The 18,254-nt window shown below is 42.8% G+C and overlaps 1 protein-coding gene across 1 annotated transcript; it reads right to left on the bottom strand.

Annotated features, from left to right (window-relative positions):
• Positions 1 to 991: 991 nt before the first annotated feature.
• Positions 992 to 17,232, bottom strand: DYNLL1 (dynein light chain LC8-type 1). The gene is made up of 3 exons (XM_033957340.1): positions 17,086 to 17,232; positions 6,479 to 6,616; positions 992 to 1,287 (listed from the first exon to the last, which is right to left on the bottom strand). Exons 2-3 carry the CDS (start codon positions 6,608 to 6,610, stop codon positions 1,150 to 1,152), a joined length of 270 nt encoding a protein of 89 aa, XP_033813231.1. The 5' UTR covers positions 6,611 to 6,616; positions 17,086 to 17,232; the 3' UTR covers positions 992 to 1,149.
• Positions 17,233 to 18,254: the final 1,022 nt, after the last annotated feature.

Below are 18,254 nucleotides of genomic sequence, written 5' to 3'. Positions count from 1 at the left end.
CTTTCCGTACCAAAGCATTTACCTGATCCTGCATAATCATGTGTTGATTTATAATAACACCCAAGATTGGTTGTGTAAGGTAAGTAGTGTTATTTAACACCAAAGATATTTCTGTAAAATTCTGACCTGAAGATGCAACGAAAAATTGTCTTCTCTGGGTTCAATTTCAGCCTAAATTCCAACATCCATGTTTCAATGATCTTAATATATCCTCTATTTAATTTCCGATGAAAGAAATGGAAAGGGTGAATGGCAAGATAACAGTGATGTCTGCATAGCTAAATATGTTTAGTCCCAATTATGCAGATCAGAGCCATAGATGGTCTTATTGCCTAGAGCATTTCTTGAAGCCTGTTGGTACAGATTTGGACATGGAGGGAAAACATCTGATGTGAAGTCAAAGGGCTCAATGGCCTGGGGAACTTGATTAGAAAACCTGAAAGTAGTATCACTGCTCCTGGGACAAAAAAAGGGTTCAAAGTGGCCTGAAGGCCCCAAAACAAAAACATTTGTTAACCTAAATGCAGTAGAACAAAAAGGAACTCAAAGAATGACACACTGAACACAAAATGCAGTTTCTCAGCACTGTGAAAAAAAGTGCAGGTCCCATGAGCCAACATTAGGCAGAAGGTAATAGCACACACATACATGGTATAGACAGACTTCAAATTTAAAACAGTGCACTTGATATATGTTCATACTAGTTTCCATGGATATCACTCACCCACATGTGAAATTACTCATTTGTCCTTGGGGAATATTAGTTACCATGGGATGGGGGGGGGGGAGGGGAGTCTTGCTCAGAAAGATAAGAATATAACATGGCTATTAGCCATGAAATAGTAATGTGCAAGTCAGTGTTGTTAATTAGGAAAGCTGGTCTCAAAGTACCAGAACACGACTCAAAGTGAATGCAACAATTTTATTTTATTTTAAAAACCCAAACATTCTTAAGTGAAAGAAATTAAAAAAAAAAAAAAATACAAAGTAGAGGTTTGTGCAAGACCTTTATAGCCATTATGAAAATGGTACAGTGGTCCCATCACTACAAACATTGGATATTGTAGAAGTGTTGTTGGCAAGGCCAAGTAGTTCAGTCTTGCAGTCAGATTCAGTATGTATAGTCCATGCCTTTTCAATTGCAGAGTCTTAACCAGACTTGAAAAGAAGAATAGCCACCTGCCCCAAATAGAAGTAGATGAAGTGTTTAGTCTCATGTGTCACATAACTGCCAAAGTTCCTGCCGACAATGCAATGCCAAGTAGGATTATACTTCTTGTCAAATTCCTGAAAGAAAATAAATAAATAAATAGGTTAACTAGAATAATGCAATGTCAGACCTTCACACTTAAAAAAAAATTCTACAACAAATAAAACTCAGCTTAAAACAGAAGCAAGATTGTGAGCCTAAATAGAGGCAGAGAAAGTACCTGTATCTATAAGTGTAAAACCACTTTGGTTATAATTGGATCCATGACCATTAACATACTTTTGTTAAAGAAAGATCAGCCTAAGGAAATATGTAGAACTTTGCCCAAAATAAGGAGGAAAATCTGGACAGTGAAGGGGAAGCAGGGGCACATCTCTGCCACTCACTAAAGAGTGAACTGTCCATGACTCTTGCTGTCAGATCCCAGAGTGAAGAAGGAAAAGAGAAGAGGACATCCCACACTAATGGGTCCCGTACTAAGGGGAACTGACTGCCAGCAGGATTGTTCCCCCAAGGCCTACAGCATTCCAGAATTCTTTGATCCCTTCTTTGACTGAGTTCAAAGAAGCGTGGGATGAACACAGAAGATTTAGAATCAGAAAATAATATTAAAGATTGAACTAGGCCAGTTACTGGACAGACTTGTACGGTCTGTGTCTGTGTATGGCCGTTTGGAGGAGGATGGGCAGGGGAGGGCTTCAATGGCTGGGAGGGTGTAGATGGGCTGGAGTAAGTCTTAACAGAGATTTCGGCAGTTGGAACCCAAGCACAGTACCGGGTAAAGCTTTGGATTCTCGCCCAGAAATAGCTAAGAAGAAAAAAAAAAAAAAAAAAAAAAATTTTAAATTGAATCAGGTTGGGCAGACTGGATGGACCATTCGGGTCTTTATCTGCCGTCATCTACTATGTTACTATGTTACTATGATCCACTGTGATTAACAGGCCTGCACCATCTGCTGGAATCAAACAGCAAGCTGCTTCTACCTTCAGCTCCTCAAGGGGAGATGTCTGCATGCCAACAGATGAAGCCAGAGGGAAAAAAAAAGCCCAGAGCTGGAGTTTCCCTACTTTTATTACTATCTTTTAAAAAAACAGGGAGGAGGGGAATTTTGGTGCACACACAAGATTAGGTTCTTACCTACTAATCTTCTTTCCTGTAAATCCACTTTATTCTGGGACCAGTGGATTATTTCCATCTACCCACCAGGACTTTGTAGGAAGCCTCAAACATCAGAGACTTAACGCCTCCCCTTCTTACCTCATCACTGTCCCTGTAAGCATCAGTTAGTCTTAAAGCAGCCAGGAACATTTGTAGAGAATAACAAAGAGAGAGGGGAACGGGGAAACTCTGCAGCAAGTCTTTCTATTCTGCTCATAACTGCAAAACAGCAACAATGTAACAATAACAGGTCATGAAACATTAGAAACCTGAACAACAAAACTGTGTTATTAGGAGACGCAGCCTGCACTGTGAAAAAGGGGGCACCTGAAGTAGTGACCCCCCCAAAATAAGGGCTAAGCCCATTCTGACGGCACTCTTATAAAGGTTGGTCAGAAAACAGAAATCCAGCTTACTGGCAAACAAACAACAAATCAGCAAGGTATAGGGCGGGTTCCCGGAATAATGCATGGATTTGCAAGATAGAAGATTAGCAAAGGCAAGAACCTAATCTTTCATTATTGTACAATCCCACTTTATTCTAGGACCAGTGGGACTTAACAGAGCAGTCCTGGAAAATCAAAGTGGAACCGATGAGTCTGCTGCCAAACAGAAGCACCAAAAGCAGCATCCTGCTTGGCCGCCACATTGATCCTGTAAAATTTAGTGAATGTATGCAAGGACCAGGTAGCAGCCCTGCATCTCTTGTCCAAAGAAACAGCCAATGTCTCTGCCCAAGAGGATGAAACACCTCTGGTGAATGAACCCCCACCACGAGGGGAAGCTTGAGTAGTTCCTTTGGCGGTTGATCATAATCCAAAGCCTCTAGGAACTGTTAGTCAGCTTCAAGAGGAATGGACAGAGTTTGACAGTTAACAAAGAAACCTGGAAAAAGTTTACTTTTCAGAAAAAAATAGGGGGCTCCTGAAAGGACAGTTAAGGTGAACCGTTTTCAGAAGAACCTTCATCCTTGGAGAAGAGAGGATCCTGTTCAAAGTCTCCCCACCAGTCAGAATTCTGAATAGAATGTGGCCAGTGTTGAAGGCTCAATATGCTTCAGCTTTTGCAATGCCTTCCGGGACTGCACCGGAGTCACCACTGGAGATGTTTATGTTGAGGACGACTGGCGCCAGGGAACTGGAGGAATCGACTTTCGTGTCAAATGTCTCCACACTAGTGGAGCATCAGAGGAAGATGCAGTTGGTGTCATGGGCTCAGACCGGACTGGCACCAAGAGTCTGTCGACATGGGCATAAGTTGGGTTGGCACCAGCATCTGGAAATGCTTACCCAGTTCCTCCCTAAACAAGTTCTGTTTAAGGGAGAACACCAGCACCATTGACAAATGCTGTTTTTGACATTGGTGTTTTTGCCGGTACTTTCGGTGCGGCTATACGCACTGGTGAAGATGAAGCACTCACCAATATCGGAGCGGAAAACTTTGAGCTTTTTCGAGATCGGCAGGACTTGGCTCACTGCTACTTTGACCTGAGGCCCAGATGGGGTAGGGGAAGGCTTCTTTGATGGCTTACCCACAGAAGGTTGCGACACTGGAGTTGTTTCTACCGGTATCAAATGATACGGTGTTGATTTGGACGGCGCCAAAGTCGGTAGCAGTGTTGCATCTCCTTCTATCGTGACACCGAAAATAAGTTTTTATTGATCAGGCAGTTCTTCAATGTTCTTTTTTGGAGAGAAGAACAGTGAGTACAAGTCTCCAGCCGGTGCTCAGGCCCTAAGCACTGGAGACACCAGGGATGCAGATCAGTTACTGAGATGGGCCGAGCACAGCGACCGCACTTTTTAAAACCCGTCTGCGGGCGGGACATCAACAGAAAAACAGCTCCAGCATGACCAAAAGTGGATGCCAAGGTGGTTGAACAGGCCCCGCTGGGCCGAACCCGCAAGAGGGAAAAGAAAAAACAAACAAGCAAACAAAAACTTACTACTCTTAAACAATCTAACAGAAAATAAGAAAGAAATAAAGAAGTGACTAAAAGTCAATAATCTGCGAGAGTGGGAAGGCAGCGAGAGAGAAAAAATTTCAACGGCTATTGAAAATGCATCCCTTAGCTCTGCAGAAACTAAGAAACTGAAGGGACCTCAAACCTACTTTGGGCAGGAAGGCATTCACACATGCACGGTGTGGGCTATCACAAACTTTCTAAACACTTAAAGTGGCGATGCACTTTTGATGTGGTCCTTACTGGGGCTCCACTGACATCACCCATCAGTGAGACTATGCTGCCTATTTGTCCTGGGATAAAAGCTGTTACCGAGCTGATTCTTCGAGCTGCTGGCAGATCCACTGTCCGACCATGCCTCTACCCCTGCGGACCAGGATGGGTGGAGATGCGAAAATGCAGCCTGCGCATTGCTGAACACCGCTGATCCCCCACCCAAGTGTGAACAGTCTGCGCTCGAGCCCCCACTTAACAGGGAGTAAGACCAGGTCAGGGATGGCCCTGAGCCCCAAGGAAGACTAGCAGACCAGCTAATAGGTACCCCGAAGGGATCAGCCTGTCAGCTACAGACCAAAGTCTGAATTCTCAAGCAGGCAGCTGTTCAAAATTCTGGAACGCAAAAGAACCACGAAAGGGGATGAAACTAAACTACATCGAATTAAAAATAATAAATGTGGAAGAGCAAAAACTCAACACCTGCAGCTATGCATGCAGAAGAGAAACACTGGTGGGAGGAGCTAAGCTAGCCTGTGAAGTACTCTAGAGGTGAAGTGGAAAACATGGAATGGTTTTCTTCTGCAGTCCTTGTGGATAAAGGGAAATAACCCTATGGTCTAATGCAGTGTTTTTCAACCTTTTTTGGGCAAAGGCACACTTGTTTCATGAAAAAAAAATCACGAGGCACACCACCATTAGAAAATGTTAAAAAATTTAACTCTGTGCCTATATTGACTATATATAAAGTAATTCTCTTGAATAAGAATCAAATAAACACAAAGAAAGTATTTTATAATTACTTTATTATGAAATATTAAGTAAACAGAATAGTGACAAATTATAAAATACTTTATTCAGTGCGAAACCTGGGCCTGTTTGGCTGAACACAAAACTGATATTCTGGCTGGAATCGAAGAAAGACACACACGTAGCTCTTCGTCAACAGCTCTCAGTCTCTCTCTGTATTTGGTTTTTATAGCATACAAAAATAGACAAATATACCCTCCATCCTTTTTATTAAACCACAATAGCAGTTTTTAGCGCAGGGAGCTGCGCTGAATGCCCAGCGCAGTGCTAAAAACCACTATTGCGGTTTAGTAAAAGGTGACCATATTGTAAAATATAGACAGCAGATATAAATTCAGAACTGTGCATAGTAAGGGAAGTTTTCATCTCTGGGAATTTACCCAGTTAACTATTAAGTTATTTGGGCAAATTCCTTTGAAAACTGTGGTAATACTGCCTCCACTTATCTAAATTTAAAATAAAATCATTTTTCCTACCTTGTCTGGTGATTTCTGGTAGCACTTTCTTCTTCTGACTGTGCATCCAATCTTTCTTCCCTTCTATCAGCCTGTATGCTTTCTCTCCTCCACACCTCATTCTCTCCCCCAACTTTTTCTTCCTCTCTCCCTGACCTTTTTCTTTTTTTCTGTTTCTCTTCTTTCCTTCTGTTTCCCTGCCTGCCCCCTTTCTTTCTTTCTCCCTGCCGTTCCCCAAGTCACTGCCACTGCCATCGGGGAACAGGACCCACCAATGGATAACAGGCCCCAAAGCCGACGCCGACGCATGCTCTCCCTGACGTCAATTCTGCAATCGGAGAGGAAGTTCCGCCCAGCCAGGCAGCGATTGGCTGGCCCAAACTTCCTCTCCGACTGCAGAATTGACGTCGGGGAGAAGAAGACTTATCGGCACGATAGATTAGATCGCCAAGACAAAGTGAGTCCTGGGTGATCGACTCACTTTGCCTTGGTGAGCTACTGGCGCCCCTGCCTCGGGCCCCCCGTCAGCTCCGGGCCCCTGAATGCAGGACTGGTATTACTGCCCTGATGGCGGCCCTGCGGCACACCAGGCAACATCTCGCGGCACACTAGAGCAGTTGAAAAACACTGGTCTAATGTCTCACCTATTGCACTGGAAATAGCATTACCTTTTTTATATATGCTGCAATATCCTTTTCAATGTTGAATTTCTCCAGAGCTTGAGTTGCACATTCCACAGAATCCTGCTGCATTTCTTCTGACATATCAGCATTCTTAATAACAGCTTTTCTTTCACACATGATTACCTGAAGGAAAAAAAAAAAAAGCAGAATTAAAATTATGACTAGTCAGACATAACTTGCTATGCAGAGGAATGTTTGCCTGCCCGCTCACCCAACTACTTTCAACTACATACTGGGTGTGGGGAAAACTTCCAAAAGCAATTCTTTGGCTTCGAATATACTGTACTAGAAAATACACAGCAGCTCTTATATACAAGTTTATAACCAGTTATACTTTAAGTGAAAATGTAGTTTGCAACTACTCTAAACATTGTTCTATATTAGTAGATCTTAATATCAATGGTCTTCTCTAATTTAGGTTGGGATCATTATGGGCTGTCAATTGGAAAAGTGACACTGCCAACAGGAAGATACCAAGGTGGGGGGGGGGGTTCCTTTTGTGAGAAGGCAGCCAAAAACGGAAAAGCCTGAGAATGGAGTTGGATTCTAAACCAAATTCTGGAGGATTATCTGGCAAAACCACTGGCAGGAGTCCTGATCTAAGCAACAATGAAATGAATTGTGGGTGAAAAACATCTTTTGCAGCTCTGCTAATCTTTTCTATGGTGGCAGACCTTAAGTGGACTACCAATGCAGCCATGGCTCCGACATGATCCTATATGAAAAATATAGTATGCTAGCCAATTAGAAAGAGTGCAATGGCAGCTCCCCATACTGAGGGTCAAAAGAAAAAGACTCGTTAGCCTATCTGAACAGACACAGAAAGTCAAGGTTCTATTGCTGTTTGAAGCGTGTTATGTGCTTTACCAAGAAAAAAAGCTGCAGACTCGTCTAGTTAATATGAATTTGGATACACGCTGTAAGAACATAAGAATAGCCTTACTGGGTCAGAACAATGATCCATCTAGACCAGTATCCTGTCTTCATGGAGGCCAATCCAAGTCACAAGTATTTGGCAAAAACCCAAATAGTAGCAACATTCCATGCCACCGATCCAGGGCACGCAGTGGCTTCCCCCATGTTTGTCTCAACAGCAGACTATGGACTTTTCCTCCAGAAATTGGCCATTTTTTTTTTTTTTTAAACCAGCTACATTAACTGCTCTTACCACATCCTCTGGCAACACATAGAACTACACTGGTTACTAGAATAACATTGTCATTAGGGCCTGGAGCTCACTAACCCTGTATGATAAAGTAACTACAGTAGGGGAAGCGACCAGCGAGAGAGGAGGTGGGGCCGTTGGACAATGGGGATAGGAAGGGAGTGATCAAGGAGGATAAAGAGGTAGCTGAGAGGTTGAACACGTTCTTCTCGTCGGTTTTCACGAGAGAAGACACATCTAATATACCGGACTCAGAGGAGCTCATGAGTGGGGAACAGGCTGAAAAATTAGAACACATAGAGGTAAGTAAGGAGGATGTCCTCAAGCAGATAGACAGGTTAAAATGCGGCAAATCGCCGGGCCCGGACGGGATCCACCCAAGGGTTCTGAAAGAACTAAGACAAGAAATAGCGGGCACAATCCAGCATGTTTGCAACCTATCCTTGAAAACTGGAGAGGTACCAGAGGACTGGAAATTGGCGAATGTCACACCTATCTTCAAGAAGGGATCGAGGGGTGACCCCGGAAACTACAGGCCGGTGAGCCTGACTTCAATTATAGGGAAGATGGTGGAAGCTATGATCAAGGATGGTATTTGCGAGCATATCGAGAGATATGGCCTACTGAGAACAAGCCAGCATGGATTCTGTAAGGGAAGGTCATGCTTAACGAACCTTCTGCACTTCTTTGAGGGAATAAGCAGTCGGGTGGACAATGGGGAACCTATAGACATCATTTACCTTGATTTTCAAAAGGCTTTCGACAAGGTGCCACATGAAAGGCTGCTTAGGAAACTGTGGAACCACGGGGTGGGAGGGGATGTGCACAGATGGATCGAGCACTGGTTGTCGGGTAGACTGCAGAGGGTCGGAGTAAAGGGAAAATACTCTGACTGGCGGGGAGTCACAAGCGGTGTGCCACAGGGATCGGTGCTGGGGCCGTTACTCTTCAACATATTTATCAATGACCTGGAAAAAGAGGCAAAGTGCGAGGTTATAAAATTTGCAGACGATACCAAACTGTGCGGCAGAGTTAGGTCTAGGGAGGAGTGTGAGGACCTGCAAAGGGACCTGGACAAGCTGGAAGACTGGGCAAACAAATGGCAAATGCGCTTTAACGTGGAAAAATGCAAGGTCATGCATATAGGTAAAAAGAACCCGTTGTTCAAATACAAATTGGGGGGGGCATTACTGGGAGACAGCAGTCTTGAGAGAGACTTGGGTGTGCTGGTAGATGCATCACTGAAGCCATCTGCACAGTGCGCAGCAGCCTCGAAAAAAGCCAACAGAATGCTGGGCATCATAAAGAGGGGCATAACAACCAGGACGCGGGAAGTCATCATGCCATTGTATAGAGCTATGGTGCGTCCACATCTGGAATACTGCGTTCAATATTGGTCGCCGTACCTCAAGAAGGACATGGCAGTGCTTGAGAGAGTCCAAAGGAGAGCAACGAAACTGGTAAGAGGGCTGGAACACTGCCCATATGCCGAGAGGTTGGATAGGCTGGGGCTCTTCTTTCTGGAAAAAAGGAGGCTCAGGGGAGATATGATAGAGACCTTCAAGATCATGAGGGGCATAGAGAGGGTGGATAGGGACAGATTCTTCAGGCTGAAGGGGTCAACAGGCACGAGGGGGCATTCGGAGAAACTGAAGGGAGATAGGTTCAGAACAAATGCAAGGAAGTTTTTCTTCACCCAAAGGGTCGTGGACACTTGGAATGCGCTACCGGAGGAAGTGATCAGGCAGAGTACGGTACAGGGTTTCAAACAGGGATTGGACGGATTCCTGAGGGATAGGGGGATCGTGGGATACTGAGAGAGGTGCTGGGATGTAACACAGGTATAGAAAGCAAACCAAGTAATAAGTATAGAAATCCAACCAGGTCGTGCATGTGCAAGACCGGAGGGTTAGGACTTCGATGGGAAGATAAAACTCAATGGGAAACCAAGGTGGCCCCTTCTGGTGTCTCAGACAGGCCGTGACCTGTTCGGGCCGCCGCGGGAGCGGACTGCTGGGCAGGATGGACCTGTGGTCTGACCCTGCGGAGGCACTGCTTATGTTCTTATGTTCTTACTATCAAGACAGACCTTCAAGAGGAAGTTATCTAGTGACTTGAAGTGCTCTTTCATTAGCCGAGTAAAACATTAAAAGTCGTATGACACTGAGGCTTAATGGAATGCTTTTGTTTCATAAAACAAAAAGCCTCACAAAGTGAACCAAGGGCTGTAGCAAGATGGGTTTATCTTCTACCCAATAGCACAACTGAAGCTTGTCTCAAGACCTACCTCTGGTAATTACAGGAAGCATTCAAGCAATTTGTGAAGAGCAGGCTTGCCCAAATTCAGTATGAAGAGCCATGAAATGTGCCAGATTGTCAAGAGATCCCTAATAGAAATATTAACTCTCATGCATATTTTACTATGCAACTGTCTCTTGCATATTCATTAGGAATCTCCTGGAAAATCTGGCGAGTTTTTAGCCCCTCAAGGACTGAACCTTGTGTAGCACAAATGAGGGGATCTATAGCCTCACCCTCACACCAGACTTGTAAACCTCTTCCATTTAAAACCATGTTTTCAGTGGCATCCTTATTGGCAACTTACTGAAGATCCCTGAAATACTGTCAGATAAGTTCAAGGAAAGATATGTCAGCCTCGTAATATCCAAACAGAGCTAAGGATTCTTTTGGATGCAACAGTGTGTCCTACTCTTGAATGATCAGTATATAAGGCAAGCACCTAAGACTAGATTCAGATAGGAAGCTATTGGAATAAAATGGAGGTACTTGACAGAAGTGGCAAAGATCAAGGAGATGCCCCAAGCCCAAATATAATAACAGACGACAAATAAAGACCCAAATGGTCTATCCAGTCTGCCGAATCATACACTATAAATTAATTTATAATTTAAATTGACCTTTTTCTTAGATATTTCTAGGCCAGAAACACAGAGCTCTGCCTGGTACTGTGCTTAGGTTCCATCTACTGGAGTCTGTCAAGTTCACTCCAGCCCACCTAAACCATCCCAGCCAAAGCCCTCCTCAACTGAATGGCCATATATAGGACACAGACCATGCACATCTGTCTAGCCTTAGTTCTTTAATTTACATCCATAGTTTTCTATTAGAGCCTCTGTTTATCCCATGTTTTTTTGGCGAGGGTTTTTTTTGTTTTGTTTTTTTTAATTCCATCACCGTTTTCTCTCCACCACTTCCCTCGGGAGAGCATTCCAGGCATCTACCACCCTCGCCATGAAAAATAATTTCCTAAAACTGCTTCCGAGTCTTCCTCCCAAATTATGCCCTCTAGTTTTACCATTTTCTCTTCTTTGAAAGAGATTTGGTTCTCTATTAATACCTTTCAAGTATTTAAACATCTGTATCATATCTCCTGTCTCTCCTCCAGAGTATACATATTTAGGTCTTCTAGTCTCTTCTCATACTTCAAACCATTTTTGTTGCATTCCTCTGGACTGCTTCAAGTCTTTTTATATCCTTCACCAGATAAGGCCTCCCAAACTGAACTCAATACTCAAAGTGTGGCCTCACCAATGACCTACTATATATAGGGGCATCAACACCTCCCTTCTTCTGCTGGTTATTCCTCTTTCTATACAGTCTAGCATCCTTCTGGCTACAGCCACTGCCTTATTACACTATTTAGATGCCTTTAGATCCTTGGACACAATCACCCCAAGGTCCCTCTCTCCATCAGTGCTTATCAGCCTCTCACCTTCCAGCACATACGGTTCTCTCAGATTTCTATCCCCCAAATGCATCACTGCACTGAATTTTAGCTGCTATACATTTAAGAACATTCTTCTAACTTTTGCAGATCCTTTTTCATATTTTCCACTCCCTCTGGGGGTATCCACTCTGTTACAAATCTTGGTATCATCCACAAAAAGGCTAACCTTACCTTCTGTTTAGCAATGTCGCTCACATACATATTGAATAGAATTGTTCCCAGCATCGATCCACGAGGCATTCCAATACTCACTTTTCCCTCCTCCGAGGAATTCCATTAACCACAACCCTCTGGCATCTCTCCATCAACGAGCTTCTAATCCAGTTCACTACTTTGGGCCCTAACTTCAGCCCATGGAGTTAGAGCCTCTTATGAGGAACTGTGTCAAAGGCTTTGCTGAAATCTAAGTAAACTAGATCTAGCGCACATCCTTGATCCAGTTCTCTGGTCAGTCAAAGAATTCAATAAGATTCGTTTGGCACAAATTTACCTTTAGTAAACTCATGTTGCCTTGGATCTTGTAATTCATTAGATTAAGAATGCCACCATCCTTTCCTTCAGCAACATTTCCATTATTTTTCCAATAACTGAAGTGAGGCTTACCAGCCTAGTTTCCTGCTTAATCTCTGCAACTGCTTTTGCGAAAGACCACATCCGCTCTTCTCCAGTCCTGCGGAACCTATCCCATCTCTAAAGATTTATTGAACAAATCTTTTAAAGAAGATCCGCCAGAACTTCAGAGCTCTCTCAATATCCTGGGATGGATAGATACCATACGGTCCCATAGTTTTGTCCACCTTCAATTTTTCAAGTTGCTCAAACAATTTCTTCTGTGAACGGTGCAGTAGCCATTCCATTCTCAGATGTAACTTTGCTAACCAATTGCAGTTCTTCTCCATGTTCTTCTTCTGTGAATACTGAAGAAAAGTATTTGTTTAGCACATTTGCTTTGTCCTCACTCTCCACATAGTGGTTCATACCTTCTTTCAGTCTCATAATTCCATTTTTTTGTCTCTCCTTTCACCAATATACCCAAAAACATTTTTATCTCCCTTTTATATTTATAGCCATTTGCTCTTCTGCCAGACGTATCTCTTGTTCAGAGTCATCCGATATTCTTTTCTGTACTCAAGTTTTTTTTAATATTTCACGAACACCAATTATTTTGTCCAGTAACCAACCACTTGCAGGAAGTTGTCCTTGCCTGACAGATAGGTAGCTTATATTCTATGATAAGTGGCCCATCTCTATATTATGATGGTCTCCTAACACAAGAGGTATGGCCACCTTGTCAACCATTCTCAAGTTCTTAGCTCTATAAAAATGTCAACTTTTCTGGCCATCTATAGAGCCTGCTGTGAAGACCATCAGATGAGCTCCCCACTTGTTTTAGAGGCATCTATTAAAGTTACCAAACTTTGATATTGAATAACCAGTGTTTCTGTTCTGAGCTGCTCCTCCCATCTCCGATATGGTACAGCCCAAGACATCTCATAAATAAATTAAACATACACCCCTCAGGTGTAAATTTATGTCTCATGTGGCATGGAGAGATCTGAAGAGAAGCCAGTGAACCACTGAGCAGCTCTGGCTCCTCAAACCTCCAACAGCAATCTGAACTTTTGTCTGTCTTGCACAAAGACAACATAGGCCTCTTAAAGTACAACACTGAAAATTCCTGGTACATTGGTAAGTCTTCCTTCTCTAGATACACTGGTGCAGCCAACCTTAAGACATTTGTTTCAGGCAGAGTATGGGTCTCACCTAATCACTGTTATTGCCCCAGCTCTCATGTTTAGAAGAGTACTTCTATGTATTTTCACTGTATTAGTGGTTTAACACCTTTGTTTGTTATTATCCCCAAAATTTCAATAAAAATTTTGAACTCAGAAGAGTACTTCTACTTGAAGTGATGCTGCAGTTTTATCTGCTCCTCAAATGCTACCAAACAAAGTGGGGGCATTCCACTTGAGTAGTACTGAACATGGGTCCTGGAGAAAGTATCAGTCATCACAGACTGAACTGCATGAAGATACAATATTCCTTATGATCAAGGGTGCTTTGAGGACATTGGCGACCTTGGTACCATATTTCAATGGAGAGCAATGCTGTGATCTCAGCCTCTGTGCAGGGTTCTGCATTCCACTCTGAACATTAATGAAAAAGGTCCAATCCTTCCTCTTTGCTGGGTAGAAATCAGAATGTCAGTGCATCAGCAGAGCTCACTGGGAGCTATCAAGAGCATCGCCCTCAACATCAGTGCACCTCCAATTCAGCTCCTGGACCTATCAAGACCAATGCTGATGTCACTGGACTAGTCTTATCACCAAAAGCCTCTTTGCTTTTCTCTACCACAGATTCCTCTTGTATTCTCTGCTTGGATGTTAAGATAGATTATGGTCAGGTCCCAATCATCGCAGGATTACAGATACCATGACTAGTTATCTACATGGGGTGGTTTATTGCACTGAACACATCTCTTGAAGCTGATGGAGTCTTCTTTTGGGACATACCAACTGGAAAAATAGCCACAGCCAAGTCTCAAGATGACAAAATATAGCCCAACCAGAAGATTGATAAAGATTTGAAATATGGCAAGACCTAAATCAAATATCAAAATGACAAAGACCAAGAACATTGCCATTCTGGCTTGTCCTCAGAAAAAAGGGGTTCTATCAACTCAATGGAAAAGAATAGACTGGGGTCTTTCATGGCAAGCAGACTTGGCACTCATGCACAGTAAGCCTATTCAAAGGCTTCTGAAAATTGCTGGGTTGTTATCCTAATAGAGAAAAAACAGACAAACTTGATAGCAATTAATGAATATTATGATCAGATTGCAACTGCTAAATACTTGTACTACCCTTTATATAAAAGTTAAAACATCAGGCTTAAATTACTTTTTTTCCCCTTTAGCTCCTACAGTTAAACAAATGCCATACAATGGAAAATTAGGTATTCTTTATTGGAATAAATGCACATTTTTAACTAGCTTTCTGGATAGGATAGTAAGAGCAAAAAAATAAATCAAGATATGGAAATGAAACAAATGCATTCCAATTAAGAGTCTCAAGGGAGAAGAGGTGGAAGATAGGGATAGGCTATTATTAAGTGCCAAAAAGGAAAGTATTATGGTTTATAATTAATTTAACTTTGGTGTTTATAATCCACTTCACCATCAAGGTCTAGGCAGAAATGTACGATAGATTCTACCAAACAAAAATGGGGTACTGAATATAAGTAATATACTCGGGGGGGGGGGGGGGGGGGGGGGGGGGGGGCGGGGTGATTTTTTTAACCTTAAGATCACAAGTTATGCAACATGGCTTAGTTAAGATTAGGAACAAAATGCAGTTAGTCCAGAAGGCATTAATGACTTGTCTACATGGTAATAACTGTAAAAGGAAACAAGTTGTAGTCAAATCATATTTGCTCCAACGAAGAATCACTTAGTTTGATATTTGGATTAAACATGATAAACCATCTTCCAGTAGTCTTATTCCATGAGAGCCACTATGCTCACATTACCCCTCTCCTCAAGTCACTTCACTGACTCCCCTTCCGTTTCCAAATACTGTACAGTTCAAAATCCTCTTACTGACTTACAAGTGTATTCACTCAGTAGCCCCTCAATATCTCTCCTCACCCTATGCTCCCCCCAACCATTTGTTGGGTAAGTCCCTCTTATCTATACCGTTCTCCTCCATGTCCAACTCAACTGAGGAAGATTCTCTAGTGTTTGCGGTAAAATCTGGCGAGCCACTATTGTAATGATTTCAAAAAGGAGAGTCATTCTTAAAAAAAAAAAAAAAACATGCAAATGAGGTTCATGGAGGGTTGCTAAATTTGCATGTGTCAATCACTGGTGATAGCGATTGGCACTGTGTAGAACACATCCACATATTAAGAAAATAAAATACAAAACAAATCAAAGATCAGCAGAAGGGATGCTCAATCCCTCCTGCCACTGCCAAGCAACCCACCCGACACACACACATACCCCCAGCAGCAGGAAAAATGCCCACTCCCTCCTGTCAGTGCTGTCAAGTACCCCACCAGCAATGACCACTCCCTCCCACCATCGCCGTGCTTCCAATGACTCCTCCCCCCACCTTATTAACGAAGGCTGGTCAGAGAAATGCAGCAGGCTTGCCACTTCAAAATGGCAGGCCTTCCTGTCCTCAGTGCATCCTGGGATGCACTGGGAAAGGACTCAAGGCTCCAACAGGCTCTAGGCCAGAGTATTAGGCCCCTCCCTGGTGCATCCCAGGATGCACCGGGAAGGGGAAGGCACAGCATTTTGAAGAGGCAGACTTGCTGCCCAGAGGAAGTAGGCATCCCTCCTGCCTGAGGTGTCAGGGGAGGAGGGGCCAACATTTTCCAGCAGGTCTGAGCTGTCCCTTTCCTGTCAATGCCCAAGCCAATCAGCGCTCAGGCGCTGATGAGAAAGTAAGGCTACGACAGCTCAGACCTACCAGAAAATTTTGCCCACAAATGTAGGACAGAAGGCGAGTCATCCGGCAATAATAGAGAATCACCTGGAGTGCTCATTTAAATACATTTGCATAGCAGAGTTGGAGTCTGCCAGGAAGCTCAAAAAAAAAGACCATGGTGAGACTTTTTGAAAACGGGCCAGTAAAATACTTCCATGATACACCAACTGGAACTAGTTTAGCGACCATCATTAAAGGCACAGTGGGTTTTCAGAATCTTCCCCTCAGTCCCTTCTTTCTTGCAGTGCCATATGCCTGAACAAGCTGCCAGAATCAATGTGTCATGCTCCATCTTTAGCAGTATTCAAATCAAAGCTAAAAGTCCCCTTTTTTATAAGATGTTTTCAATCATTAATTCCCACTCACTGTCAGATACCTATACCCATTGTATCATTCCTTCTACCAGATTCTCCCCCACCCAGAGATGTCCAGTATGTCCAAATTTGATTGCAAGCTCTCCTGAACAGGGACCATCTATTGAATGTTAAATGTACATGCTGCGTACCTTTCAGCACTATAGAAATTATAAATAGTAGTTAAGACACATTTTTAATAAAAGCATTCTTCTTCACGGTGATAAAATTCAGAATTACCGAAGGTTCTAACAATTAATTTTAGCATCCTCTTACATCTCGCTAATAAAAAAAAGATTATAATAAAGCGATTAAATATTTTGGATTCTCAATACAAGCCATCGTGTTCATGCTCTTAACAAAAGATTCAATTACTACACGCCCAAAAAGGCACCAAGGATCTGAAGTCAAAAGCCATGCCAAACTGTGTCCTTCCTATCTCCACAATAAGATTTATTCTGCACTATATTATCAGTTTGTATCCCGCCCCAACACACACAATGAACTATCTATCAGTCAGCCTCCTTCTCTACCACCCCCATGTTCAGTTTCTATGCAAAATTTTTCGGAGGTTTTTTTTTTTTTAAACAGGAGGCTCAGGACCGCGTGATTGAGACAAGTAGCACTACAAGAGAGGTCGCAGGCACTGAATTTTACATGACTTCACCTTGCCCACTTTACCACCACATCACAACCGAGATCCTCGGTGGTAATAGAGGTGAAAAGTACCAAACCCAAAATATCATGAATGTCTACCACAAACCCATTTTTTAGACATACAGTATAAGATATCTTGATTACCACAATCCACAAACTCAGCGCGCCATACTCACCAACCAGAAGAGCGAACCCACCAACCAGTCCAAACTCACAATACCTACGACGATCCCGCTCTAACTAAACAACTGACGCCTATTAAATTAGTTTAATACTCTCACGCTACCCGCCCACCGGCGCGAGCAAAATCTATGGACATTCCAATTGGCTGTTTCATCACCTCTTCTCACTTCCCAGTGGGTGATATGGTAATAGCTCCTCTAGGTTGTGCTGCTGCATTTTGTTTCAGACCATAATGCATTGCTTTAGCATCAGTCCCCATAGTAACAGAAGTTGGCAGGTTTCTCAGGCCTTGTTTTCTTATGTCAGGTTTATTTGCCGTTGCTATTTGATAGCCCTATATGACAGAGCATATTAATAAAAATTTATGTTAGTCCATTAAAAAGAGGTATTCAGCCAATGGGCATTGGCATTGAATATCTGGGTTTATGTAACCAGCTACTTCTTATCCTGTTAAATATTATATTAGTACTACTACTATTTATCATTTATAGTGCTGAAAGACATACAGCCTAACTGAAGCAAAGATAGGACTGTGTTTTATGCAGTCTAATTTCTCCAGTTAACCTAAGCACATAAGTGCAAACTCCACTCCTAGACTGTTCACAAAGTAGCTGGTTTTCAGTTTAGCAGCTAGTGCTGATATTCAGTGACAGATATGACAAATCACACACATTGGCATGTGACATGCACATTTGGGCCCCTTCTCCAGTTCACATGCTTATCCCAGGACAAGCAGGCAGCATATTCTCTACATGTGGGTGACATCATTCACGGAGCCCCGTCGCGGACAGCTTTTCAAGCAAATTTGATTGAAGATCTTAAAGTTTGCTAGTGCTGCACCGCGCATGCATGTGCCTTCCCGCTCAGCTAGAGGGCGCGTCTCCTCAACGTGGTCCTCAGTTCTTAGTTTTCCGCGGAGCCAGAAAGCCCTGTCTCTCTTCTCTGCAACTCTAAGTGCCTTTCTTGCACCACGGCTTCTTTTATTGTTTTTCATCGGAAGTCGCTGTGCCCCACGTCTTTTTTTTTTTTTTTTAATATATAAATTTTTATTGGAAAATTTTTGTTTTTTCAATATATTGTACAATATTAGTAAACCACAAATAAGAAGTAATATCAGGTACAAGTACAATACATGTAATACAATAGAAAAAGCAACAGAGCC

This window comes from Geotrypetes seraphini, chromosome 8 (genome assembly GCF_902459505.1).
Source record: "Geotrypetes seraphini chromosome 8, aGeoSer1.1, whole genome shotgun sequence".
In the NCBI taxonomy this organism is placed as follows: Eukaryota; Metazoa; Chordata; class Amphibia; order Gymnophiona; family Dermophiidae; genus Geotrypetes; species Geotrypetes seraphini.
Note: the sequence above shows the minus strand (reverse complement) of the source record. Positions and strands in the feature narration are given on the sequence as shown.

Coding starts and splice junctions, on each gene's coding strand:
- DYNLL1 (XM_033957340.1), bottom strand. CDS start 6,610: ATGTGTGAAAGAAAAGCTGTTATTAAGAATGCTGATATGTCAGAAGAA. Junction 1,288..6,478: donor TTGCAGCATATATAAAAAAG/GTAATGCTATTT, acceptor ATTTTCTTTCAG/GAATTTGACAAGAAGTATAA.